The sequence below is a fragment of the Oncorhynchus keta genome, chromosome 8, assembly GCF_023373465.1.
Source record: "Oncorhynchus keta strain PuntledgeMale-10-30-2019 chromosome 8, Oket_V2, whole genome shotgun sequence".
NCBI classification, from domain to species: domain Eukaryota; kingdom Metazoa; phylum Chordata; class Actinopteri; order Salmoniformes; family Salmonidae; genus Oncorhynchus; species Oncorhynchus keta.
Window position 1 is genome coordinate 20,697,451 of NC_068428.1, and position 27,919 is coordinate 20,725,369.

The window sequence follows — 27,919 nt, forward strand, 5'->3', positions numbered from 1 at the left end:
AGTGTCCAGAGCGTGGAGGCGCTACCAGGAGACAGGCCAGTACATCAGGAGACGTGGAGGAGGCGGTAGGAGGGCAACAACCCAGCAGCAGGACCGCTACCTCCGCCTTTGTGCAAGGAGGAGCAGGAGGAGCACTGCTAGAGCCCTGCAAAATGACCTCCATCAGGCCGCAAAAGTGCATGTGTCTGCTCAAACGGTCAGAAACAGACTCCATGAGGGTGGTATGAGGGCCCGACGTCCACAGGTGGAGGTTGTGCTTTCAGCCCAACACCGTGCAGGACGTTTTTAATTTGCCAGAGAACACCAAGATTGGCAAATTCGCCACTGGCGCCCTATGCTCTTCACAGATGAAAGCAGGTTCACACTGAGCACATGTGACAGACGTGACAGTCTGGAGACGCCTTGGAGAATGTTCTGATGCCTGCAACATCCTCCAGCATGACCGGTTTGGCGGTGGGTCAGTCCTGGTGTGGGGTGGCATTTCTTTGGGGTGCCGCACAGCCCTCCATGTGCTCGCCAGAGGTAGCCTGACTGCCATTAGGTACCGAGATGAGATCCTCAGACACCTTGTGAGACCATATGCTGGTGCCGTTGGCCCTGGGTTCCTCCTAATGCAAGACAATGCTAGACCTCATGTGGCTGGAGTGTGTCAGCAGTTCCTGCAAGAGGAAGGCATTGATCCTATGGACTGGCCCGCCCGTTCCCCAGACCTGAATCCAATTGAGCACATCTGGGACATCATGTCTCACTCCATCCACCAACGCCACGTTGCACCACAGACTGTCCAGGAGTTGGCGGATGCTTTAGTCCAGGTCTGGGAGGAGATCCCTCAGGAGACCATCCGCCACCTCATCAGGAGCATGCCCAGGCTTTGTAGGGAGGTCATACAGGCACGTGGAGGCCACACACACTACTGAGCCTCATTTTGACTTGTTTTAAGGACATTACATCAAAGTTGGATCAGCCTGTAGTGTGGTTTTCCACTTTAATTTTGAGTGTGACTCCAAATCCAGACCTCCATGGGTTGATAAATTTGATTTCCATTGATAATTTTTGTGTGATTTTGTTGTCAGCACATTCAACTATGTAAAGAAAAAAGTATTTAATAATAATATTTCATTCATTCAGATCTAGGATGTGTTATTTTAGTGTTCCCTTCATTTTTTTGAGCAGTGTATATTTTTTTGCATATTTACTAAAAATAGAAAACAGAAATACCTCATTGACATGAGTCTTAATGTCTTAAAAAATATATAAATATTAGGAGGAGCAATGTCGGAGTGGCATTGACTAAAATACAGTAGAATAGAATACAGTACAAATGAAATGAGTAAAGCAGTATGTAAACATTATTAAAGTGACCAGTGATTCCATGTTATGTATACAGGGCAGTACCCTCTAAGGTGCGGTGTTGAGTAACCGTGTGGTCGCTCCGAGACAGGATTATGTCGATTCACAGATCTGGGGAAGGGTACCAAAACATTTCTGCAGCATTAAAGGTCCCCAAGAACACAGTGGCCTCCATCATTCTTAAATGGATGAGGTTTGGAACAACTAAGACTCTTCCTAGAATTGGCCGCCCGGCCAAACTGGGCAATCGGGGGAAAAGGGCCTTGGTCAGGGAGGTGACCAAGAACCTGATGGTCACTCTGACAGAGCTCCAGAGGTTCTCTGTGGAGATGGCAGAACCTTCCAGAAGGACAACCATCACTGCAGCACTCCACCAATCAGGCCCGTATGGCATAGCGGCCAGACAGAGGCCACTCCTCAGTAAAAGGCAAAACAGCCTGCTTGGAGTTTGCCAAAAGGAACCTAAAGGACTCTGAGACAATGAGAAACAAGATTCTCTGGTCTGATAAAAAAAATTGAACTCTTTGGCCAGAATGCCAAGGGTCACATCTGGAAGAAACCTGGCATCATCCCTACGGTGAAGCATGGTGGTGGCAGCATCATGCTGTGGGGATGTTTTTCAGTGGCAAGGACTGGGAGACGAGTCAGGATCGAGGGAAAGATGAATAGAGCAATGTACTGAGAGATCCTGGATGAAAACCTGCTCCAGAGCACTCAGGTCCTCAGACTGGTGTGAAGGTTCACCTTCCAACAAGACAACAACCCTAAGCACACAGCCAAGATAACAAAGGAGTGGCTTCAGGACAAGTCTCTGATTGTTCTTGAGTGGCCCAGCCAGAGCCTGAACTTGAACTCAATCGAACATCTCTGGAGTGATCTGAAAAGAACTGTGCAGCGACGCTCCCCATCCAACCTGACAGAGCTTGAGAGGATCTACAGAGAAGAAATGGTAGAAACTCCCCAAATACAGGTGTGCCAAGCTTGTGGCATCATACCCAAGAAGACTCAAAGTTGAAATCACTGCCAAAAGTGCTTCAACAAAGTACTGAGTAAAAGGTCTGAATACTTTTCGAATGCACTGTAGATGGTGTATTACGTACTTATGTATCAGTATCAATATTGTGGAGTAATCCCAAGGGTCTGGCAATGAATAATGTTGTTAATGTGAATGACTAGTCTACTGTTACGATCTTCCTATCTGAGAATTTATTTAGAGTGTACTATTTTATTTTTTCTGGGAGGAATAATCCTGTAATTTAATGAGGTTGGTCAAATGAACCAATGAGGTTGGTCAAATGAACTGTGCTGTTTTCTGGTAGGTTCCCGTCGAAGGCAGAAAGGTTCAGACTATACCTCCACATCTGAGGAGGAATATGAGGCCAGCTCTGGAACCCCCAAACACAAACGCTCCTCCCACACGTCTGCTGCCACACAGACCCCCCGGGCTCAGAAGGAGAAGGCTGCAGTAGCAGCAGTCGCTCGTTCCAAGTCCGGCTCACTGGAGACTGAGGAGGACGAAGTCCAGAATGAGACTGACCACTACCAGAACTGGACCACACACAGCGCCGAGATAGCAAAGTAGGGTGACATAATGACACTAACTATGGGTTGACTGTGTATCACCTGAAACCACTTACCGAGCCTCATGATTGAAAGCTGTGGAACATGCATTCTGTACGTATGTATTTTTTTAAATGGTCGTGACTTGTGTTTGTGTCTTCCCAGACTCAGTCAGGACTTGGCCAAGGACCTTGCCATTCTGGCCCGTGAGATCCATGAAGTGGCGGGTGACGGGGACTCCCAGAGTTCCTCTGGAATGGGCACAAACCCCTCCCCCAGCTCTGCACCCAACACACCCGGGCCCGCCTCCACCATCCCCATCTCTAGCCGGGAAGAGGTGTGCCCGCCCACTACCCATAATGCACTTCAAATATGCCCTTCTGGCCTGTACCTCACATTATTTCCATCCTGTTGTAATGTTCCAATGCATAATACAATGGCACTGCAGCCTATGGGATTTTTTTTTTTTAAACCAATGTGCCACTAAATATTTTACATCAATATTCTGTACAGGCTCAGTGACAAGTGCAAAGGATCCCTTATCATGTCTTAGATTCTCATGAGCATGTCTCTGTTCTCTACTGTACAGAGGCCATATACATCTTTGCGAGGGGTCCTCCCATCTCAGGTGCACACCTCAGATACTTTAGACAGTCTCTCTCTCTGTCTCTCGCTGTCCTGCAACGGTTTCTATTTCTTTCCCTTCACCTCCGTGCTCTCACACAAGTCATGCTATCATCACTAATCCAAACACTGGTATTTTGTTGGATTGTCAAGCTACAGATTCTTATATTTTATGACACTGGGATGTTCTATGTTTCTAAGGACCTTATATGGTGACAGCTTTTCAGGAACATAAAACCTGCCTGCCACTGTCTCACTACAGACTTTCACTGCAACTCTCACTGTAACAGGCACATTTTCACATTTCACTAATGTAACTTTGTTCCGGCTTGTATCCCAGCAAAACTAAAATTCACTGCTCACAGTTCAACTGCTCTCACCCCTGCATGTTGCCTTGGAGCATGTGATCACAAAGCACTAGTCACTCTGTTGATTTTTCTCTAGGACAGTAAAACAAAGATATTCTTACTTCTTATTCTCGCTGTGCCCTTGAAGTACAGTAGAAGGCCTTGAGGCACTGACTCCCTCAGTAGTCATGGTCATGTCAGTTGTTCAGAAAGGGCGGACCATGCACTGATTCTATTCTCTTTCCAGCTGGTCCAACATATCCCTGAAGCCAGCTTAAACTACCAGAAGGTTCTACTATCGCCAGGTTCTACCGCTGTCATGGACCTGGATCCTAACATGAATGACCAAGACCCAAGCTCTAAGCCACGGTGGAACCGTGAAGAGGTCACTTTCCTGTTAACACTTGTTTGTCCCTTTTAGAATAGTACTTTCACTACCTATCAATGATTTGGAAACCTAGGAATATAACAAATAGCAAAGCTGGCTCATGCATAAACAAACTGGCCCTCAGGCTACACAAAAGGATCTGTTGCAGTTAGTTTTGGTCTGCTGGGAATTAGACTAAAGTATATTTAGGAGGGTGAAACTACTTTGGGAATACTTGAGTGTTTGACGTCCGCCATTTTCTCCCTCCAGGTGATTTTGGACAATCTGATGTTGAACCCTGTTTCTCAGCTCTCTCAGGCCATTCGGGAGAACACAGAACAGCTGGCTGAGAAAATGAAGTAAGGGAACTTGATGTACCTCAGAGCTCTCACCTTGTGTTTCTGTTAAATAGAAAAGAGCTAATCCATTATTTCATCTCTGCTTGGCTCAGTTAGATTATACTTAGTCTTTTTTCCATCAGGGTTTTATTCCACAATAAGACTGAGGCCTGGGAGGAGATTGAAGCGAAGATCAATGCTGAAAATGAAGTACCCATCCTAAAAACATCAAATAAGGTACAACATTTTTAGCCAGCCACACATCTTACATTGGTAGACATTTTGGTGTAAAATTGAGGTCATTATATATGGGGAAATGTTTCATTGTCATCCTTTTATTTCTACTCTCACAGGAAATCTCCTCCATCCTGAACGAGCTGAGAAGAGTACAGAAACAACTAGAAAGTAAGAGTTACACATGGCTTGTTTTTTGTTTTGTTATAATCTTCCTAAAATGGATTGGGAGTGCAATGTTGAATTGCTTGTCCTGAACGGCCTCATATCTGCATAACATATTCAGAACATCTAAATAAAGCTGAAAGCATATGATCCAGTTAGCCAATGAAATTGAATAGAACACTGAATGTTACTTTGGTTCTGTAGTGATCAACAGCATTGTGGAACCTGGTGGAGCTGGCATTGGGAAACCTAAGGTGGCAGTGGTGGCTGCTGCTACTTCTGCTGGACAGGCCACCAGGTCCCCCTTACGGCAGAAGAAAGCCCCAAGTAAGCCCACTGGGCCTGGAGACAGACAGCGTGGGGCCAGCCCCTCTACCAGCCCCACCACCTCCAAACACAACACCAACGAAAGCACCAAGAGGTCCACTCGAGGACACAAAGGGGCAAACGTTGTGGCCTGATCAGTGATCCCAGGGCTCTGTAGCATCTCTTGATGGTTATAATATAAAACCATCATGACACAGTATACTGTACATGGGTTTTGACTGGTAAAGGTGTAACTGAGTAGCGCTGTTTAGAATTGCTTCTTCCACATTGCACAAGCTCAAGTAAAAGTAGGCAAAGCTGGGTAAAAGAAGTGGTAACTTGTTGCTTGCTTTAAATAGTGGATTGTGGACAAAATAATGTCCATAAGCCTTGTCTACTCTACTCTACTATGTGCGATGTGTGGTTGCCCAGTACTGTAGACTTGGCCTAGTCTGGGTACCAGTCTTTTCAGCTAACATGCAGCTCTTAGCCACTCCTGTCATTTGGCAAATGATATGACTGGCAAGGAGTGGAATGTTATAGCTGATCAGACAGCAACCAGGCTAGGTTTGGCAAGATGACCAAGATAAGACAGGCTACATCCTTGCCCATTCTTTGTTACCATAATGATGATAATCATAATAAAAAACACTACTAGTTGTCCATGGGAACATGTGCTGGACTGCTTCAATATTATGGCAGAATGAGAGTTATGTGCTTGTCTTGTAAAATATGATTAATTAAATGTTCCTGAGCGACTGGGACATTTTACTGCTTGGCAAAAAGCTACTGCTGAATGAACGGACCACCACTCTTACTTTTTTAAAAGTTGATTGTCTGATCGTGAAAATTCTGAAGATGTGTTCTATATGAATGTTGTGTGTAGAGAATGTTAGGATAGTGTATCAGAATGTTTGAGATTCCAAATAAATACAGTATACAATAAACAGCATCAGAGGGAGGGGAAAAACATACTTGGCAAAACATTTTCATAGGCTGTCATTTTGAATGAATGAATTTGTTAATTTAGGTCAAACAACTATGAGGTATTATTTAAGTCCTCCATTTTGTCATTCTCTACCAAGCTTTGGATGACGCTGTATCAATGATGAAGCTTTATGATTGTGATTTCATGTTATTGGCAGTGGCACTATATTTATATCAGGGTAGTCGATAGTATGGTACTGATGTAGCTTCTTCTGGTGTGTCTGAAGGAGAGAACGCTTAAGGATTCAAGAGTGAAGCGATTAATTAACCTAGATGCTTCAAATGAGTAAATTGCCCCAAATTGACTGTATCGTAGTGTGCTGGCTTTGTAAAAGGTAGAATGGAGCAGTTCTTTATTGTCCCCTGTATGTGTGTGTGTCACAGGAGGTTGGTGGCACCTTAATTGGGGAGGACGGGCTAGTGGTAATGGCTGGAGCAGAATCAGAAGAATGGTATTCCATTTGCTCCGTTCCGTTATCATCAGCCGTCCTCCCCTGGTGTGTGTGCACTAAGAGCACTTGTGAGTTCTGTATCTGTTGTGTGCTGAGCCAATGTCACAGTTTATTCCCGCCGTCTACCAAGGCAGCTGGGATAGGTGGGAATGTGTGTGAAGAATGCTGTATAGATGTAAGTTAAAGAATAAGAACTGACAAAAAAATATTTTGTGAAAGTGCATGTGTACCATAATTATGTAGTTAGGTGGGTTCAGGCTAGTTCACCAAATGTGCACTTTTTCATTGAGATACACCTCATAACCCATGAGTGGAACTGAAAATAAAGCAGTACATTTAATTAAGCAGTAAATACAATGACTTGTGGCTGAAATGTAGATTTCACAATGTTTTAACTTTCAAGGGCAGGCTGTTTTAGGGTAGTGCTTATCAGTTTGATTTCTGTCAAGTACTTAAGCCTACAACAGACCATATCTATGCTAAAAGCAAAGCTTTTTTTAACAATCATTAGTGCCATGGTGTTCACTGACCTTGAAGCCATTGAGAATGTATGGATTTGTCATCTACCCAGAACAGACATCTGACTATCGCGCTGATTGTCACTTCTGCTGCTAAGGGTGATGTCAGCATTGAGCTACTTGCTTCTAAATATACATTTTGTTACAATGCATGCAACTCAAGTATAAGCTGTATTAAAAATTGTTTTAAAAAAATACTGCAAAGTGCAAACCAAACTTTATGTGAATATTTGTCAGGTATATGTCAAAAGTTTTTTTTTTTCTATGACTGAGGTTATGGTCAGACTGAAGGCTACAATGTTGTTTCTAAATTAAACGGTTATGTTCTTCTAGATTTATTTAATTATTTTTGTTGTACTGAATATATTTATAGATGTCATGGACCAGTTTGTTCATCATCATGAACATTGATTTGTACCATCATATAATTTGTAATAAACTGATTTCAGTCATAAATGTATTTTATTCAAGATGTTATATTCAACAAAAAGTTGATGACATACAGAACAATTACACTAGTACACTACATCACATTGTTAGTAGACGGTACATTTTGGGAGGCAATTTGTCTAATGTTCCAGCTTAAAGTGAATGCAACAGTGCTATTGGTCTGGGTTTTCCAAGACTAGCATTGTGGGTAGGCCTACACTTTGGGAAGGACTTGGGAACAAACGGTCAAATCTTAGATTATTCTTGTTCTGATGGGAGGCATTGCAACAGAACTGTTCCAATAGACTAAACCTTCTTGGGTCATGGGCGTCACATCACACTGTGGATTACAGATGTCTTGGGCCAGTCCCACAAGTCTCAATCTCTGCTACTGTATTTGACAATAGTTGTCCAATGATTCCCAACCAAACAGAAATGTAGCAGTTTTGTCAATAATGTTATTAATTGATAGCCTAATATTGCCTCGGGTGTACAAAGCATGGGGCGATAGGTAGCCTAACAGTTAAAGGCGAGCCTCCAGCCGGAGGGTTGCCAATTCGAATCCTGGGTTTGATGGAAAATATCAGGTGGTAAGTAAACTGGCAACCGGAAGGTTGTTGGTATCAAATCCTAGATGCCATTGCCTGCTGTTGTGCCCTTGAGCAAGGCACTTAAACCTCCCACAACAACTGCTCCACTAGTGCCCAATGGCAGCCCCCTGCTCCAACCTGTGTATGTATGTGTTTTTCAGAGGAGTTGAGTAAAAGCAGAAGTCGAATTTCAATCGTGTCTTGTGTACAATTGATGAAAAAATGTGCTCTTAAAGGTAGACTTAGTGAAATTCCTTGTCAGGAGCAGCACAGACGAAAATGGGCGCGTTCAAGCAGATCACTTTTGTCAAGTTGGTGACTGTCGTTGGTCACCACCTTCCAAAGTGTGTTGCATTACGGGGATGAACATTTTCCCATTTGTGCCTACATGAACTTCAAAAACTGTGATTAATGGTCATGAAGTTTCTGCACTTGCTCTTTACCAACTTCATCCTACAGCCATCACCTGCATCGTGGTTTTATAATCAACCACTTTTTTTCTTCTCACGCTAGTGTTAAAGACCACTGAAATCAAGTTTGACGTGATTCATGTCTACAGCGGATATATACAAATGAACGTGATGTTTGAGGCTCTCACTGATCGTACAATGTAGACACATCATTTCAGTTCGACTGTGATATGGGAGTTGGAGACATTATTTTGATATTTATAAACAATGGCAACACTGCCATGTTGATCTGAGCTTTTGGAAAACCCTATTAGTGTCCGAAGATGCACCTTAGACGAGTCCACAGTCGGTTGCGTCAGCATTACCACTGAAAATGCACCAATTGAGAGGAGCAAAGTGCAACACTTCGAAATCTGTGCATCATCGCGTGGGTTTTCGTCACGGTAGCCAGGGCACCAAAACAGCAGAGAAGTTGAGCCTTGAGTTTCCACGCGTTTAGTTGCGGAAATGGTTAATTTTCTGAATCATATAATCTACCAAAGTTAGTGACACCAGTACAGTAGGTGGCAGTAATGCGCAATTAACGTTTATACTTGTTAGCCAACCACACCACAGAATGAATTGTGTTGCCTGCTTTCGCATATGTACTAGCAAGCTTTATTAGCTAGCTTTAGAAGGCTTCCCTTTGTTTTTGGTTAAAAGTAACCGGCTTTGAGGGGCTTTAATGTTCCGTGAAGCTCAATTAAAGACCATCGGTAAAGCGGGAACCAGCTGGTAAGTGATGTTAATTCATGGCTAGCATAGCACCCCTGCCTAACCCCTGTATTTTGATGAAACGACAGTGCCAGCGTTAATCGGTTAACGTTACCTAGCTAAATATCAGATGTTGGCATTGTCAGCTAAATGGATCACTAACGCCTGACTGCCCAAATTGCGTTCTCGGTCTAGATTTAGTTAATCAAAGTTAACTAGCTTTTCTTTTGCGATTTAGCCAACAATACTAGCTAACGCGTTAGCTTTTAAAATGAGGCCAGATCTCCATGGATTGTGCCTGGGCCGTCTAGCACAAGTCTTGCATGCAAGTTTAGCTAATAGCTAGCTGGCACATACACGGGAACACCATCCATTACAGGTCATACGATGCTAGGGGCGTATCAATTACGCCTTGTAACGAAAGTTAAGTATCAGAGCAAACGGAACGAGGCAACAACATACCCGATAGAAACTGGTTTTCGTTACGAAAGATTATGCTGCACAATGCATACAGCCCTGCTCCCGTGGGACAGTTTCAAATTGACACTTAATAGGATTAAGCAAGAATCCAGATAGTAGGGTTGTATTGAACACAGGCAGGAGCACATGTGGAAGGGTTGCAGGATAATATAGTTTACTAGGGAAAAACAAGAGGGAGGTAACACGTTAACATACAAGTGCAAAAAGCAGAGTGGAGACAGTTGTGGTGGAGCGTGGCCAGGGGGGAAAGGTGTGGCAAGAGGTTATGGATGAGGACATGAGCCTTCACAACACACACACACTCAATTCTTCACTGTTTGTAACACACTCATACCTCCTTTCTCTCCCTCCCCAGGCACTTTAGCCGGGCGATGGACGAGCTGGTCCATGACCTGGTGTCGGCGCTGGAGGAGAGCTCGGAGCAGGCGGCACGGGGGGGCTTCGGGGATGGGGGGGACCACGCGCTGGCCGTAGGCTGCCTGCTGAAGAGACAGGCCCGGAAACGTCGTGGGAGGAAGCGACGCTCTGACAACCCTCACCCACCCTGGGAGACTGGCCACCTCAGTGAGGGATCTGAGTCCAGCCTGGACGAACACAAGGTGGGGAGGGGGTCTCGGGTAGCCCCTTAATGAAATGGTCTTGTTGTTATTGTAAAGGAATAGTTCCTTTGGTAACTGCTCCGCCCCCCAGGAAAGTATAGTAAGCAGATTCCTTAAGATAACAGAGACTGTCCATTTTAATGTCTAAGCTAGGTAGCCTAGTGGTTAAGAGCATTGGGCCAGTAAATGAAAGGTTGCTGGTTCAAATCCCGAGCCAACTAAGTGAAAATAATCTGATGTGCCCTTGAGCAAGGCACTTAACCCTAATGTCCCCTGTAAGTCGTTCTGGATAAGAGTGTATGTAAAATGTTTGACTTTCTGAACGTCTCTTTGGCTAACCGTTTTTGTCTGTCCTCTTGCTCTCCTTCTCTTCCTCGTTCATTTCATCTCAGGACTACCGCACCACCACAGGCGGCATTGCCAGCAGCAACAGCCATGCCCGTGATAACAGCGACTCTGATGAGCAGCTGGGGCCCAAGCGCCGTACTCCCCTGAACCCCGACACAGGGCGTGCCAAACGGCCCATCTGGCAGGAGGACCTAGGAGGAGTGCCGGGTGCAGAGGGGTCCCGTAGTTTGAGGCGACGGCGCAAGGTCAAACGCATGGCCGTGGACCCCCCTCTGGAGCCGGTGACCTCCAGTAGCAACACCCCCATGCTCGGGCCCCCACCCGTCCCCAAGCCCCACGCAGGGTGCAGGATCCCTGGGGTGAGCGTGGCTGAGGGCAGGGCGGGGATGGAGCTCGTTGGTGGTGGGGTTGGAAGAGGGAAAAGCAGGGTAAAGAAGAGGAAACTGGCTGCCCACAGGCTGGGGCTGGAGGCAACTGATGAAGGGGTGGTGGTGGAGAGTGAGGATGCCATTATGGGGCAGGCGGGACCCAAGGACAAGATGGAGTTTGAGGAGCAGAAGGGCTCGGACGAGGACATGAGTGACAGGTGGTTAGTGTTTCTCTTGTCTGCTGTGTTTCACTGCTCCTCAGTATAGGCCTATACGTTCACAGGTATGCTCACCTGGTTGGAAAGCAGTATTTAGGAGACTTGTTTGCTAGGTTATTCTTCTCATAGCTTCATCTTCCTGAGAGTTTTCCTTGTATGATGGGCAATGGAAATTGATTTCAGATTGTTCTCTTCTTCTTTTCCTATCACCTCTCCTCACACCCCATATTTTCTCATTTCTCTCTCTCTTTCTCTCTCTGTTAGTGAGACCAGCAGTGTCAGCAACAGTAGCGATGGTGGACTGTACACCAATGACGAGGGGAGACAAGGTAACCATCTATCTTTTTCAACAATGCAGAGTCAAAGATAAAAATATAAATAGTGACACAAGGAATAATTACACAGTGAATAGCAATAATGAGTAAAAAATAACATGCCTATATACGGGCAGTACCGAGTCGATGTGCAGTGGTACGAGGTAATTGAGGTAGCTATGTACATATACAGTGCCTTGCGAAAGTATTCGGCCCCCTTGAACTTTGCGACCTTTTGCCACATTTCAGGCTTCAAACAAAGATATAAAACTGTATTATTTTGTGAAGAATCAACAACAAGTGGGACACAATCATGAAGTGGAATGACATTTATTGGATATTTCAAACTTTTTTAACAAACCAAAAACTGAAAAATTGGGCGTGCAAAATTATTCAGCCCCTTTACTTTCAGTGCAGCAAACTCTCCAGAAGTTCAGTGAGGATCTCTGAATGATCCAATGTTGACCTAAATGACTAATGATGATAAATACAATCCACCTGTGTGTAATCAAGTCTCCGTATAAATGCACCTGCACTGTGATAGTCTCAGAGGTCCGTTAAAAGCGCAGAGAGCATCATGAAGAACAAGGAACACACCAGGCAGGTCCGAGATACTGTTGTGAAGAAGTTTAAAGCCGGATTTGGATACAAAAAGATTTGGGAGACACACCAAACGTGTGGAAGAAGGTGCTCTGGTCAGATGAAACCGAAATTGAACTTTTTGGCAACAATGCAAAACGTTATGTTTGGCATAAAAGCAACACAGCTCATCACCCTGAACACACCATCCCCACTGTCAAACATGGTGGTGGCAGCATCATGGTTTGGGCCTGCTTTTCTTCAGCAGGGACAGGGAAGATGGTTAAAATTGATGGGAAGATGGATGGAGCCAAATACAGGACCATTCTGGAAGAACCTGATGGAGTCTGCAAAAGACCTGAGACTGGGATGGAGATTTGTCTTCCAACAAGACAATGATCCAAAACATAAAGCAACATCTACAATGGAATGGTTCAAAATTAAACATATCCAGGTGTTAGAATGGCCAAGTCAAAGTCCAGACCTGAATCCAATCGAGAATCTGTGGAAAGAACTGAACTGCTGTTCACAAATGCTCTCCATCCAACCTCACTGAGCTCGAGCTGTTTTGCAAGGAGGAATGGGAAAAAATGTCAGTCTCTCGATGTGCAAAACTGATAGACATACCCCAAGCGACTTACAGCTGTAATCACAGCAAAAGGTGGCGCTACAAAGTATTAACTTAAGGGGGCTGAATAATTTTGCACACCCAATTTTTTTTGTTTGTTAAAAAAGTTTTTGAAATATCCAATAAATGTCGTTGCACTTCATGATTGTGTCCCACTTGTTGTTTCTTCACAAAAAAATACAGTTTTATATCTTTATGTTTGAAGCCTGAAATGTGGCAAAAGGTCGCAAAGTTCAAGGGGGCCGAATACTTTCGCAAGGCACTGTAGGTAGGGGTAAAGTGACTAGACAACAGGAGAGATAATTGACAATGGCAACAGTATATGTGGTGAGTGTGAGTTTGGCCTCAGTATGTAGTATGCATGTGTGTTGTCAGTTTCCAGTGTGTGTGGGTAGTGTCCAGTGTGTGTGCATAGTTAGTGCAAACAAGGTTCAATGTAGGTAGTCTGGGTAGCCATTTGATTAGCTATTTATCAGCCTTGTTTAGCAGTCTTATGTATCAGGGGTAGAAGCTGTTCAGGGTCCTGTTGGTTCCAGACTTGGTACACTGGTACCGCTTGCCGTGTGGTAGCAGAGAGAACGATCTTTGGCTTGGGTGGCTGGAGTCTTTGTTCTCTGATACCGCCTGGTATAGAGGAACTGGATCAAATAACATTTGATCAAATAACACCTATTAATAACAGGTGTAGACTAACAGTGAAATGTGTACTTACGTGTCCCTTTCTACCTATGCAGAGTTAAAGATAGAAAGAAATAGAAAAGGGGGCCATACTCATCACCCTCTGTAGCACCTTGCGGTAGGGTGCCTTGCGTTTTCCACACTAAGACGTGATGCAGCCAGTCAAGATGCTCTCAATGGTGCAGCTGTAGAACTTTGAGGATCTAAAGACACCACTTGGTTTACCACACCTTTGAACTTGAGATGGGTTATATTCATGCATATAACCTGTCACATGTAGCCTAATATAAAATGTACTCGTGAAGAAGTATTTCTTGCAGTGCAATGATAAACCAAGCATACATTTTGTCTCAGGAACAGGAATGGAGAAATCTATTTTTTTTTTCTTTCAGCATCTCTTGAGCGAATGCAAGTGGGATGGGTAGAGGCTGCGTGCAAATATGCAATATTTTGTGATTGACACTTTCATGAATGCAGACCGTATTTAAATCACATAAAATGATGCATCCAAGATTAACTGAAATCTTATCCGAAACATCCAGATAATTTTCACAGCCTTAATTTCAACCTGTCCTTTGCAAATTTTGCGTGGGAAGAATCATTACCATGTGTTAGAGCTTTTTTCCCTGATCCCTAAACATCTTGGTCTGTGACAGAATCGTTTGTGTCAACTAGATTATTAATGCATTAATTCTATCATTTATGACATTTATTCTTGTGAGTACTGATTTTTCTAGACCAAGTTATGCCATAAGAGAAGCTGCATGTACCTAATTATTTACAAGTTGACTAACAAATCAAATCGCCTTCCAAATGTCCGAAATTATAAGCTGAAACATATCTAAGTTAGGCTTTAACAAAATATTCAACACCTGCCATCCCATGTCATTTATAGCAGTGTTATCAACAAGGATAAAAATGTGTGTCTTGAAAAAGATTGTTCCAAAATCTGAGTAAATGTTTTGTATGAAAACTATTTTCCAAACCCTGACCGTTAACTTCTAACCTCTTCCCGTCTCCCAGCTGATGATGAGCAGAGTGACTGGTTCTATGAGGGGGACCCGGGGGGAGCGTGTGGGGTGGCGGGGGTGATTCCCTGGTGGGAGAGAGAGGCAGGCGAGGAACTGGACCTGGCTGACCCTGTCTTCAACAGCATCCTCACCGGATCCTTCCCCATCATGAGCCCCAGGGCACAGAGAGGTAGCTGGACCCAGACCTGTCGGTTTGTTTGTTTGTATCTCTGAGCCCAGTACCATTTTGATTCCTGGTCCCCCACTTGTCTCTGTTTTTCTTTGCGCAATAGTAGTACGAGTTACCCAAAGTCTATTGTAACCTGTCATTTGGCCAGTAGGGGGCAGCTACTGCAAAGGGTTTGTCTTGTAGCCTCTACAGCTGCCATAGTGTTTCTCCCATTCCAGTCTATGATGTGTGCACTGTGCTGTCTCTGCTGTGGCAGGGTTCCAGGCCAGGCTGAGCTGGCTGCATGGTGGGCCCCAGGGCCACGATTCCCAGGGCACCCCAGGACAGGCCTTCAACGAGCGGCTGGGACGACACCACCAGGACCCCCCCCACTCACACGAGTCAGTCTACCTTACAACCTGACTTGTAGAATACTTGCCTACACTTTGTTTCTTTTTTCCCTTATTCAGTTTTTTTCTATATTTGACTTGACTGTGTGCAAATAAACTAAACAAACCTATGTGTCGTCCACAGCCCGTGGTTTAGTCCGGGGTCTAGACGAGAACACGGACAAGTAAGGCATGCCTCTGTTAGTTCACCGCCTAGCTGCACTTTCAAAACAGTACCGACTGTTAAACAGTTGTGGCTGATAATGCCCAGATAGGTGTATTTTACATTTTCTAATAGCTGTTAGTATATTCTCTCTGTCTCTCTCTCTCTCTCTCTCTCTATCTAGATGCACTGGGACTCACGGACAGACAGAGGGCATCGGAGGAGCTGCTCAGTGAAAACAGCCAGCAGGTACATTAGGAATAATCCAATCAACAAATTATCTCACAAATTATAGTGGTTCCATCCACAACGGTACATTGTTTCTAGGATGTTGCCAACACATGGATGCTAATGAATGATTCCTATGTTCTGGTTGTGGTTCTACAGACAGACGAGTGGTCACCTGGGGTCTCTGTGTACGGGGGAAGTCAAGAGGAGACGCAAAGCAGCACCCCTTGGTTTACCTCCACCCACAGGTAAACTCTTTCTGACACACACCCACCCCCCCAACCCCGGTCATTAACCAGCTTTAGCTCTTGGCCCCTTCACCGTTCCTCCCTAACCTGGGCTGGACACCAGTCAGCTGGCAGGCTCTGCAGTCAGAGAGATACCAGATTAACCCGAAGCCAATCACGGCTGTGTATCACAGAACGTTCCTGCTCCCCTTCACCTCTGTTGGTGTGTTTTAGGGGAGTGGAAAATGTTAATACCAGGAAAGGGAATGAGACTGGGGATATAAAGGGTTAATACGTCTTGGTCAGGTGCCCATCTTGGTTCTAGGAAGAGGATATAAAGGAGTGTATACCAATGGCTTCAACTTGAAGTCATGCAACAGGAGTCTGCTCTATTGCCCACACCTCTCATTGTTACAGGGCCTTCAGAAAGTGTTCATACCCCTGGACTTATTCCACATTGGTGCGTTACAGCCGGAATTCAAAATGGATTATAGATTTTTTTTCACCAATCTACACACAATAACCCATAATGACAGTGAAAACATGTTTTTAGAAAATGTTGCTAATTTATTGAAAATGAAATACAGAAATCTCATTTACATAAGTATTCACAACCCTGAGTCGATACTTTGTAAAAGCACCTTTGGCGGTGATTGCAGCTTTGAGTCGTCTTTGGTATGTCTGTATCAGCTTCGGACTTGGGGATTTTCTCAAGCTTTGTTAAGTTAGATGGGGAGCGGCGGTGAACAGCAATCTTTAAGTCTTTCTACAGATTTTCAATTGGATTCAACTCTGGGCTTTGACTAGGCCACTCAACGACTTTCACATTCTTGTTCTGAAGCCATTCCAGTGTTGCTTTGGCTGTATGCTTGGGGTCATGGTCCTGTCGAAACATAAATCTTCGCCCCAGTCTAAGGTCATTTGCGTTCTGAATCAGATTCTCATCAAGGATTTGCCTGTATTTGGCTGCATTCATTGTTCCCTCTATCCTTACCAGTCTCCCAGTCCCTACCACTGAAAAGTATCCCATAGCATGATGCTGCCACCACCATGCTTCACAGTAGGGATGGCGTTAGACAGGTGATGAGCTGTGCCTGGTTTTCTCCATTCAGGACACAGAATCTAATTTGTCTCATCAGACTACAGAATATTTTTGCGTTATGATCTCAGTCTTTCATGTGCCTTCTTGCAAACTCCAGGTGTGCTTTCATGTGCCTTTTTCTTAGGCGTGACTTCTGTCTAGCCACTCTCCCATAAAGCCCAGATTGGTGAAGGTGCTGTAGAGACTTGTCCTTCTGGCAGGTTCTCCCATCTCGGCCAAGGAACTCTGCCGTTTTGGTGGTCGTTAGGTTCTTGGTCACCTTCCTGACCAAGGTCCTTGTTGCCGTTTGGTCAGACGGCCAGCTCTAGCCAGAATCTGGGTAGTTCCATATAATTTAAATTTGCCAATGATAGAGACTTTCAACACTACAAATTATTGTATAGCATTCCCCAGATATATGCCTCATCACAATTCTATTTTGGAGATCTACGGACAGTTCCTTGGACTTCATGTTATAGTTTCTGCTCTGACATGCACTTCTTCTATGGTATATTGGCGATCACACAATTTAATGTGCATCCCGCTACCTACTATGCAGGATGGAAACAGGATTCCTCCCAAAAAACAACCCCCCCCCAAAAAAATAAAACAACTTTTCTGTTAAAAATAAATAAAACCCATTTGATCCCAACACAGGCTCAATGGGAACCTGGGAGGTGGGTCTTCCAACACCAGTACCCCTTGCAAGTATTTCGATGTAAAATCCTTGTGTCCCAAAAACATTTCTGCTATAGGCACAATCATGTCTAGTTTCTTTGACTTCTTTGAGGCTTGTGCTGTACAGTTTGACTGGCAGTGAATGCAACAAAATCCACCTTTAACACACAGGGTATATTATTTCTGGCAGTAAACATTTACCACAGGCTGAGTTGTATCCACTACCATCTCTTCACTAGCACCACTTGTTTTCTCAATTATTTTAATCGCCTCCATTGTAGATTCAATTGACTAACTTTAGCCACCTCAATTTCCTTCACCCTTACAGGGCACTCCAGGAACTCAAGATCATGATCCCCACCACAATTGCAACACTGTTATCCTTTTACACACCTTTCTTCAGTATACTCTGTTCGTCTGCACACACTTGGCCAAATCCTTTACAATTCTTACACTACAGTGGTTTGGCGACGAAAGCTCTTACGGCATAGCTTCAATAACCAAGCTTCACATGCGTAGGTATTTGCTCTTTATCAAAAAGAAGGGCCTACAGACATTCACCCAGCGGATCAGACACTGGGCACCAACCACACTAGGAATTCTCTTCAGTTATTCAACTTGAACACCTGTCGTCACCCCTGAGATGACTCCTTTGACTGGTGCTCTACTCCGAAGTTCAAAACACAAAACTTCTGTTGTCCGGATTCTATTGAAGCCCACTGCAATCTTCTTCTGCTCTTCAGAAAAACTATTAATCAAAATAAGAGCACTCCTGGTCACTCTGACAGACTCACCATTTGACACCTCAATCGGGTTTCCCACAAACGCATCCTTACTCTACAAACGCATCCTTACTCTACAAACGCATCCTTACTCTACAAACGCATCCTTACTCTACAAACGCATCCTTACTCCACAAACGCATCCTTACTCTACAAACGCATCCTTACTCTACAAACGCATCCTTACTCTACAAACGCATCCTTACTCTACAAACGCATCCTTACTCTACAAACGCATCCTTACTCCACAAACGCATCCTTACTCTACAAACGCATCCTTACTCTACAAACGCATCCTTACTCTACAAACGCATCCTTACTCTACAAACGCATCCTTACTCTACAAACGCATCCTTACTCTACAAACGCATCCTTACTCTACAAACGCATCCTTACTCTACAAACAAACGCATCCTTACTCTACAAACGCATCCTTACTCTACAAACGCATCCTTACTCTACAAACGCATCCTTACTCTACAAACGCATCCTTACTCTACAAACGCATCCTTACTCTACAAACGCATCCTTACTCTACAAACGCATCCTTACTCTACAAACGCATCCTTACTCTACAAACGCATCCTTACTCTACAAACGCATCCTTACTCTACAAACGCATCCTTACTCTACAAACGCATCCTTACTCTACAAACGCATCCTTACTCTACAAACGCATCCTTACTCTACAAACGCATCCTTACTCTACAAACGCATCCTTACTCTACAAACGCATCCTTACTCTACAAACGCATCCTTACTCTACAAACGCATCCTTACTCTACAAACGCATCCTTACTCTACAAACGCATCCTTACTCTACAAACGCATCCTTACTCTACAAACGCATCCTTACTCTACAAACGCATCCTTACTCTACAAACGCATCCTTACTCTACAAACGCATCCTTACTCTACAAACGCATCCTTACTCTACAAACGCATCCTTACTCTACAAACGCATCCTTACTCTACAAACGCATCCTTACTCTACAAACGCATCCTTACTCTACAAACGCATCCTTACTCTACAAACGCATCCTTACTCTACAAACGCATCCTTACTCTACAAACGCATCCTTACTCTACAAACGCATCCTTACTCTACAAACGCATCCTTACTCTACAAACGCATCCTTACTCTACAAACGCATCCTTACTCTACAAACGCATCCTTACTCTACAAACGCATCCTTACTCTACAAACGCATCCTTACTCTACAAACGCATCCTTACTCTACAAACGCATCCTTACTCCACAAACGCATCCTTACTCCACAAACGCATCCTTACTCCACAAACGCATCCTTACTCTACAAACGCATCCTTACTCTACAAACGCATCCTTACTCTACAAACGCATCCTTACTCCACAAACGCATCCTTACTCTACAAACGCATCCTTACTCTACAAACGCATCCTTACTCTACAAACGCATCCTTACTCTACAAACGCATCCTTACTCTACAAACGCATCCTTACTCTACAAACGCATCCTTACTCTACAAACGCATCCTTACTCTACAAACGCATCCTTACTCTACAAACGCATCCTTACTCTACAAACGCATCCTTACTCTACAAACGCATCCTTACTCTACAAACGCATCCTTACTCTACAAACGCATCCTTACTCTACAAACGCATCCTTACTCTACAAACGCATCCTTACTCTACAAACGCATCCTTACTCTACAAACGCATCCTTACTCTACAAACGCATCCTTACTCTACAAACGCATCCTTACTCTACAAACGCATCCTTACTCTACAAACGCATCCTTACTCTACAAACGCATCCTTACTCTACAAACGCATCCTTACTCTACAAACGCATCCTTACTCTACAAACGCATCCTTACTCTACAAACGCATCCTTACTCTACAAACGCATCCCAACAAGAAGCGATTTATTTACACGTGTATCCTCTACTCCAATTTCAGGCAATTTCCTTTTTGTTCCAGTTTTCAATACTACTGTTGTAGTAACATGCCTCTTCACCAGATTTACTCGACACACTGCTTAATTCCAACTCAGCATCCACTTCTTCTGCCATCTCCGTCTCCACAATTCCCTCTGACATGCACTGTCAACTGTGGAACCTTTATATAGACAGATGTGTTTCTTTCTAAATCATGTCCAAACAATTGAATTGGCCACAGGTGGACTCCAGTCAAGTTGCAGTGACATCTCAAGGATTATCAAAGGAAATTGGATGCACCTGAACTCAATATGGACTGTCATAGCAAAGGGGTGTGAATATTTGTGTTAATGAGATATTTCTGTATTTCATTTTCAATAAATTAGCAAACATTTCTTAACTTGTTCTCACTTTGTCATGATGGGGTATTGTGTATAGATGGTGAGATTTTATTTATTTAATCCAATTTGAATTCAGGCTATAACACAACAAAATGTGGAATCAGTACTTTCTGAATGCACTGTGCGTAAAGGTCAAGGAAAAAGAAGGGACAAGGGCCTCAGCTGGTTCATTGGGTTAGAGGTAGAGTTCAGGGGTTAAATACTGTAGCTTTTTCAGCCCATTGAGCCTAATCAATAAGCCTTCATCAAGATCATCTGCTCTACTCTTAACTTGAAGGAGACCGGAAGAGCAAGAGATCTCTTTCCCTCTCCTCTTATGTCTCCCGCTAACATACTTTCGCATCCCGCCAACTTTTTTCCATCCAAAGCCTAAATGTTTATTTCCATGACCTGATCTAGTCATGATTGCGGTAAAGTTCTGCCCGCGGCTTAATATGAAATGTAGCCGTAATGCTGAGGCGACATATGCACACACTACGCTCTTGATGGCTGCTAGGCAGCACCAGTTACTACTAGGCTGTTACCATCCTTCTGGTAGTTCTAAACATTGCGAGGCATGTCACTTCACCCATCTCTTCACATAGCACTGTTTTCTTAACCACAACTGGATGGAATATTGAATAAAGTAGGCTAATGTATTTGAAGGCAAAGAATTGTTGCTTACTGAAACTCCCAAAGTCATCCTATTGTTATAATAGCCTAACTGCGTTTGGTCAACTATTTCAGCACCGTTTATCAGTACTAATCAGAAGAATTTGCCTGCATGTTATGTAGTTTAACAAGTGGATTATTTTGCTCTTCACTCGCAATCGTTCAGTATCCTAGGCCTACTCTTATGGAATCCATGTCATGCCGAATGTATTCACAAATATAAATCACCAATCCACAAATGTAAAAGTAAATCACTTTCCACAAATGTAAGTCGCTATCCACAAACACCTTTTGATTTGTATTTGTAAATCGATGTATTGCATTAATCTTTTTATAACTGCAGATATGCAGGTCATTTCCAATGTAATGCAATATATTGATTTACAAATACAAATCAAAATGTGTTTGTGGATAGTGATTTGCATTTGTGGATTGGGGATTGTAGTGAATACTCAGGGAGAAAAAGGTATAGATTCACGCGCAGAGCGCAGCAGGTGTTTATTTTGCCTTCGCAGGAGGAAGGAATCGTGGTCGCAGGCAATGGTCATACACAGGTTGGGAAACAGGCAGGTAAATAAAAACTAGGACCGAAGGCTATAACTGGTTCTCACAAACGAGCTAGAAAAAGGTTTAGTAAAGTCAAAAATAACAATACCTCAAGGCATAAACAGAATGAACTGAACTAAATAAGGAGCTGATGAGACCAGGTGAGTAACTAACACAGGTGAAATCAATGAACAAAAATGAAAGACAGGGCTACGTTCAAGAACACAAGGTTTAGAAAATAAATACAGAACCTTACAGTGATTTACATTTGTGGATTGGTGATTTACATTTGTGGATTGGTGATTTACCTTTGTGGATTGGTGATTTACCTTTGTGGATTGGTGATTTACCTTTGTGGATTGGTGATTTACCTTTGAATACATTTGGCATGATATGGATCCCATATACTCCTGACCAAAAGCCGGTGACTTGTCTTAATCGATCAATGTGATTTTGTTTCTGTGAATCTCAGTCTGTATATTTGGTTTATTCACTGGCTGGGCAAATAAGTGGAGGTGGCAGCTCGTCTATTCGTTTCCTCATCTATCATATTGATCAGAAAACATTTAGCATGCAATAATGTAGCCTAATTCAAATGTAGGCTTATTATTTTGCTTAATTGCCTAAAGGCAACTCCAAAAGCCCGTGGAGGTTGTGAAATATGTACACAAGACTTGCATTCTTTAAAAAATATAGATATTCTATTATTTTCTATAGTTATCCTGTTGAATATACTCTCAATGTAAGACCCTAACCTGTTCCATAACGAAGCGGAGTGAGGGTAGGAAAGAGATGAAACGTGGATTTTTAAAAAGTATGGGCTTGGGCTCTGTTTCAGGTTTTTAGAAATGTTTGCACATTTATTAAACAAAAATACCTTATTTACATAAGTATTCAGACCCTTTGCTATGAGACTTTAAATTGAGCTCAGGTGCATCCTGTTTCCATTGATCATCCTTGAGATGTTTCAACAACTTGATTGGAGTCCACCTGTGGTAAATTCAATAGATTGGACATGATTTGGAAAGGCACACACCTGTCTATATGAGGTCACACAGGTGACAGTGCATGTCAGAGCAAAAACCAAGCCATGAGGTTGAAGGAATTGTCCGTAGGGCTCTGAGACAGGATTGTCTCGAGGCACAGATCTGGGGAAGGGTAGCAAAACATTTTTTTGACAGCATTGAAGGTCCCCAAGAACACTGTGGCCTCCATCATTCTTAAATGGAAGATGTCTGGAACCACCAAGACTCTTCCTAGAGCTGGCCGCCCGGCCAAACTGAGCCGAACTCCAGGGTTCCTCTGCGGAGATGGAAGAACCTTACAGAAGGACAACAATCTCTGCAGCACTCCACCAGCACTCCACCAATCAGGCCTTTATGGTAGAGTATCCAAACAGAAGCCACTGCCCAGTAAAAGGCACATGACAGCCCGCGTTTGCCGAAAGGCACCTAAAGGACTCTGACCATGAGAAACAAGATTCTCTGGTCTGATGAAATCAATATTGAGCTCTTTAGCCTGAATGCCGAGTGTCACGTCTGGAGGAAACCTGGCACCATCCCTACGGTGAAGCATGGTGGTGGCAGCAGCATCATGCTGTGGGGATGTTTTTGAAAGGCAGGGACTGGGAGACTAGTCAGGATCGAGGGGGAATATGAGCAGAGCAAAGTACAGAGATCCTGGATGAAAACCTGCCCCAGAGTACTCAGGACCTCAGAGCCCAGGGTGAAGGTTCACCTTCCAACTTGACAACGACCCTAAGCACACATCCCAAACAGAGTGGCTTCGGGAGAAATCTCTGAATGTCCTTGTGGCCCAGCCAGAGCCTGGACTTGAACCCGATCTAACATCTTTGGAGAAACCTGAAAATAGCTGTGCAGCGACTCTCCCCATCCAACCTGACAGAGCTCGAGAGGATCTGCAGAGAAGACTGTGAGAAACTCTCCAAATACAGTTGTGCCACACTTGTAGCATCATACCCAAAAAGACTTGAGGCTGTAATTGTGGCCAAAGGTGCTTCAACAAAGTACTGAATACTTATGTAAAGTTGATTTTTCAGTTTCACATTTTTTATAAATGTCCAAAAATGACAACCTGTTTTTGCTTTGTGTGGGTGGACTGGTGAGGTGCAAAAATGTTTTAATCCCTTTAAGAATAAGGATGCAATGTGGGAAAAGTCAAGGGGTCTGAATAGTTTGTGATTGCACTGAATGTGCAATGAATATATTAAAATAGACTTCCACCCACATGGACCCATGCCTACTCCCACTCCTTAACTTGCCAACATGTGCACGGGCGCTATAAAAGGCTTATTCCGGCAATGTGGTAAAAATGGGACTGTATGAATTGGGTTCCTTAACATTGCCTGATTTATTATAATTTTCTTTACAAACAATATACAGTGCCCTTGACTTTTTCCTCGTTGTGTTACAGCCTAAATTGGAAAAGGATTCAATTGAGATTTGTTGTCACTGGCTTACACACAATAAATACCCCATAATGTCAAAGTGGAATTGTGGTTTCCTACATTTTTACAAACTAATTACAAATGAAAAGCTGAAATATATAGAGTGAATAAGTATTCAACCCCTTTGTTATGGACTCACTCTGCAACAAGTGTTTAACATTTTTAAATGACTACCTCATCTCTGTACCCCACACATACAATTATCTGTATGGGTCCTCAGTCGAGCAGTGAATTTCAAACACCGATTCAAACACCGATTCAACCACCAGGGAGGTTTTCCAATGCTTCACTAAGAAGGGCACCTATTGGTTGAGATGGAAAGAAATAGCAGACATTCAATATCTCTTTGAGAATGGTGAAGTTATTAATTACACTATGGATTGTGTATCAATACACCCAGTCACTACAAAGATACAGGCATCCTTTGAAGAGGAAGGAAGCCTCAGGGATTTCAACATGAGGCCAAGAGTGACTTTGAAACAGTCACATAGTTTAATGGTTTAATCAACAACATTGTAGTTGTTCCACAATGCTAACCTAATTGACTGAGTAAAATGAAGGAAGCCTGTACAGAATAAAATATTTCAAAACATGCGTCCTGTTTTGCAACAAGGCACCAAGTAATTTCCCTGAATACAAAGTGTTATGTTTGGGGCAAATCCAATACAACACATTACTAAGTACCACTCCATATTTTCAAGCATAGTGGTGGCTGTATCATGTTATGGGTATGCTTGTAATTGTTAAGGACTGGGGAGTTTTTCAGGATAAAAATTGAGCTAAGCACAGGCAAAATCCTAGAGGAAAACCACCTTCAGTCTGCTTTCCCCCAGACACAGGGAGAGGGATAACCTGAAACATAAGGCCAAATCTACATTGGAGTTGATACCAAGATGCCCTTGGCCGAGTTACAGTTTTAACTTAAATCTACTTGAAAATATATATGACACAACCTGAAAATGGTTGTGTAGCAATGATCAACAACCAAGTTGACAGTGCTTGAATTATTTTAAAAATCATAATGGGCAAATGTTGCACAATCCAGGTGTGGAAAGCTCATAGACTTACCCAGAAAGACTCACAGCTGTAATTGCTGCCGAAGGTGGTTCTACAAAGTATTGAGATATTTCTGTATTTAATTTAATACATTTGCACTAATGTATAAAAATATGTTTTCACTTTGTTATTATGTGGTATTGTGTGTAGATGGGTGAGAGAAAAAAAAAAAAAAATGAATTTAACCCATTTTGGATTCAGGCTATAACAAAATGTGGAATAAGTCCAGGGGTATGAACACTTTCTGAAGGCACCCTATGTGGTCTATACAGTCTCTGTAAAGTGTAATACTCCACATATGTCTCCCTCCACCTCTAACATGCTCTCTCCTTTTATGTTTCCATCTCCTCTTCTCTGTAGTAACTCTGTGTTCCTGTTCTTTTATGTCTCCTTCTCTAGGGGTGGTAGGTGAGAGTGCGGGGCCCATCCCAGAGACCAACATGGGGAACCGGATGCTGCAGAGTATGGGCTGGAGCCCTGGTATGGGCCTGGGTCCGGAGGGCAGGGGCATCACTGAGCCTGTTCGGGCCACACAAAGACCCAAGGGAGCGGGCCTGGGTTTTAACTGAGCCCCACGCTTTAGGCCCCAAACTGAACAGGCCAGGCCAGCAGGCCTCGATGGAGATGGACCCTACTGAGGGCAGGGAGGACGGTGGTCAACACTTCCTGGGAAAGAAAGACTGAGAGCATCAGAGCTGGAAGAAGGAACAAATGCAAATGTTTTACTTAGAGGACGAACATCCTATGATAGGGAAAGTCACAACCCTGGTTAGAGAGGAAGTGCATGGAGCGTTAGGGTACCCATCAGGGCTCCTGAGTGGCGCAGCGGTCTAAGGCACTGCGTCACTACAGTCCCTGGTTCGAATCCAGGCTGTATCACATCCGGACGTGATTGGGAGTCCCATAGGGCGGCGCACAATTGACCCAGCGTCATCCGGGTTTGACCGGGGTAGGCTGTCCTTGTAAATAAGAAGTTGTTCTTAACCTACTTGCCTATTTAAATTAAGGTTAAATAAAATAAAAATATTTTTTTGTTAACTCTGATTTGTACTTGATGTCCAACATACCAGGGAAAAGAGAAGGAATGAAGAGAAGACGACCAGGCATTGTAGTTGGGTTTGATTGTGTGCAACTTGCCAGGCTATATAGTTGGACTGTGTGTACTACACACTAAAAGGCTCAGTTTCACAAGAATACAATTTCTCTTCTATCAACGTTCCATTTTCTGTAAGTATGGCAGAGCTAAATGGTTGTGTGATGTTGCACAGGATGACAAAAAATATATTTCAGGTTAAAATAATTGTAAGCATCAAAATCACTCATGGATGTTCATGTGGTTGAAGTTATATTTTCTTTTAAATATTTTTTGCAATGCCACATTACATTGGCATTATTCCAAGGTTATACCACTATAGTTGACTATGTAGCTAGTACTTACTCTGGTTAAAAGGTGATGGCTGAAGTGGTAGCTAAGTAGTGCATGGTAATTAAATGTATACTACTTGAAGTTGCATTACATTAGTTTTATACCAGAGTAACTGGCAAATTTAAAAAAAAATGTTTAAATGTAATATATATTACATTTAAACTATCATATGCTTTCTTTGGAATATTGGTCAGTTATGTTGGAATGTGTAGATGGTATGCCTGAGGGAGTGTGTGGTAAATTATTCAGGAAATTAATCATGGTATGGTTGTAAAGTAGAATGTTCAATCCCTGAAGATTCCAGAATAGTGTCTATTTTATTCAAAAGAAGCCAAACAAAGGTCCAAAGTAATCACGCTGTACTTGCTTGGTATGCATCACATGGAAATGCCTCCTTTCCAATAATGATTCACAGTGGTTGTGTCCAAAATCTGGCTTGCCCAATACTTAGTTAAATTGCATACTGTGTACTAATCGTACTACATCTGGTATTCCAAGTCGGGGTCGTGACCCCAATGCAATGGAGTCGCCAGATTTTCTTTGGGTTGAAGGGGCACAAGAAATGATTGTATTGGACAATGTATAACGTTTTTGAGTAAATGTATTTATTGGTTCCTATTCATTTTGATGAGAAAGCTGAAAATGTAAAGACTTGAAGGTTGTTTGTTGATGTAAAAATCTAAATGTACAGTTTTTAAGGTTGTTTCGTTAGATTTTGGGGTGGGAGGAGGTTTGCCAGAAATGCTGAAGAAAATAATGGTATCCCCGCTGAAAAAGTTTGAATACCAATTTACTATATCGTATTTAGAACGTACTGTTTATTAAAAACGAATGCAGTAAGCAACATATCAGCTGTACTCGTCTCATCCTACAAAGAATGTGTCATCTAATGCGCAATTACGTTGATTCCCACCGTTTGGTCATTTTAATACAGCGCGTCCTCAGCTGATTATCAGCTGTTGTCTAGCAAGACGATGTGCAGCAAATTCTACGAGATGAAAAGACAAAATGAGTATGACATGGCATTTAAAGCATACTAAAGAAATACAAAATCACACACTATAAAACCTTTTAAAAATG

At 43.2% G+C, this 27,919-nt stretch overlaps 2 protein-coding genes across 4 annotated transcripts in view; both read left to right on the forward strand.

Annotated features, from left to right (window-relative positions):
• LOC118386980 (centrosomal protein of 170 kDa protein B-like) overlaps positions 1 to 7,580 on the forward strand; it is a 29,219-nt gene extending 21,639 nt beyond the window's left edge. The window contains exons 13-20 of one of the 2 annotated variants that reach the window (XM_035775047.2): positions 2,670 to 2,928; positions 3,076 to 3,247; positions 3,500 to 3,538; positions 4,129 to 4,266; positions 4,519 to 4,607; positions 4,730 to 4,823; positions 4,940 to 4,991; positions 5,190 to 7,580. In XM_035775047.2, the coding sequence (XP_035630940.1) occupies positions 2,670 to 2,928; positions 3,076 to 3,247; positions 3,500 to 3,538; positions 4,129 to 4,266; positions 4,519 to 4,607; positions 4,730 to 4,823; positions 4,940 to 4,991; positions 5,190 to 5,446 (1,100 nt within the window). In that variant the 3' untranslated portion in view covers positions 5,447 to 7,580. The remainder of the gene's footprint in view (positions 1 to 2,669; positions 2,929 to 3,075; positions 3,248 to 3,499; positions 3,539 to 4,128; positions 4,267 to 4,518; positions 4,608 to 4,729; positions 4,824 to 4,939; positions 4,992 to 5,189) is intronic. The other variant, XM_035775048.2, reaches the window with a different exon arrangement.
• Positions 7,581 to 8,796: 1,216 nt separating this feature from the next.
• LOC118386981 (G patch domain-containing protein 2-like) lies at positions 8,797 to 26,451 on the forward strand. 2 transcript variants are annotated; one of them, XM_052523809.1, is made up of 10 exons: positions 8,797 to 9,451; positions 10,266 to 10,509; positions 10,902 to 11,446; positions 11,708 to 11,772; positions 14,666 to 14,842; positions 15,099 to 15,222; positions 15,356 to 15,395; positions 15,558 to 15,622; positions 15,761 to 15,849; positions 25,813 to 26,451. In XM_052523809.1, the coding sequence occupies exons 1-10, from the start codon at positions 9,402 to 9,404 to the stop codon at positions 25,980 to 25,982; spliced, it is 1,569 nt and encodes a 522-aa protein (XP_052379769.1). In that variant the 5' UTR covers positions 8,797 to 9,401; the 3' UTR covers positions 25,983 to 26,451. The 2 variants fall into 2 exon arrangements, with proteins under 2 accessions (XP_052379769.1, XP_052379770.1); XM_052523810.1 differs by having other exon boundaries at positions 8,799 to 9,451; positions 10,902 to 11,443.
• Positions 26,452 to 27,919: the final 1,468 nt, after the last annotated feature.

Coding starts and splice junctions, on each gene's coding strand:
- LOC118386981 (XM_052523809.1), top strand. CDS start 9,402: ATGTTCCGTGAAGCTCAATTAAAGACCATCGGTAAAGCGGGAACCAGC. Junction 9,452..10,265: donor GGTAAAGCGGGAACCAGCTG/GTAAGTGATGTT, acceptor CTCCCTCCCCAG/GCACTTTAGCCGGGCGATGG. Junction 15,396..15,557: donor CTAGACGAGAACACGGACAA/GTAAGGCATGCC, acceptor CTCTCTATCTAG/ATGCACTGGGACTCACGGAC.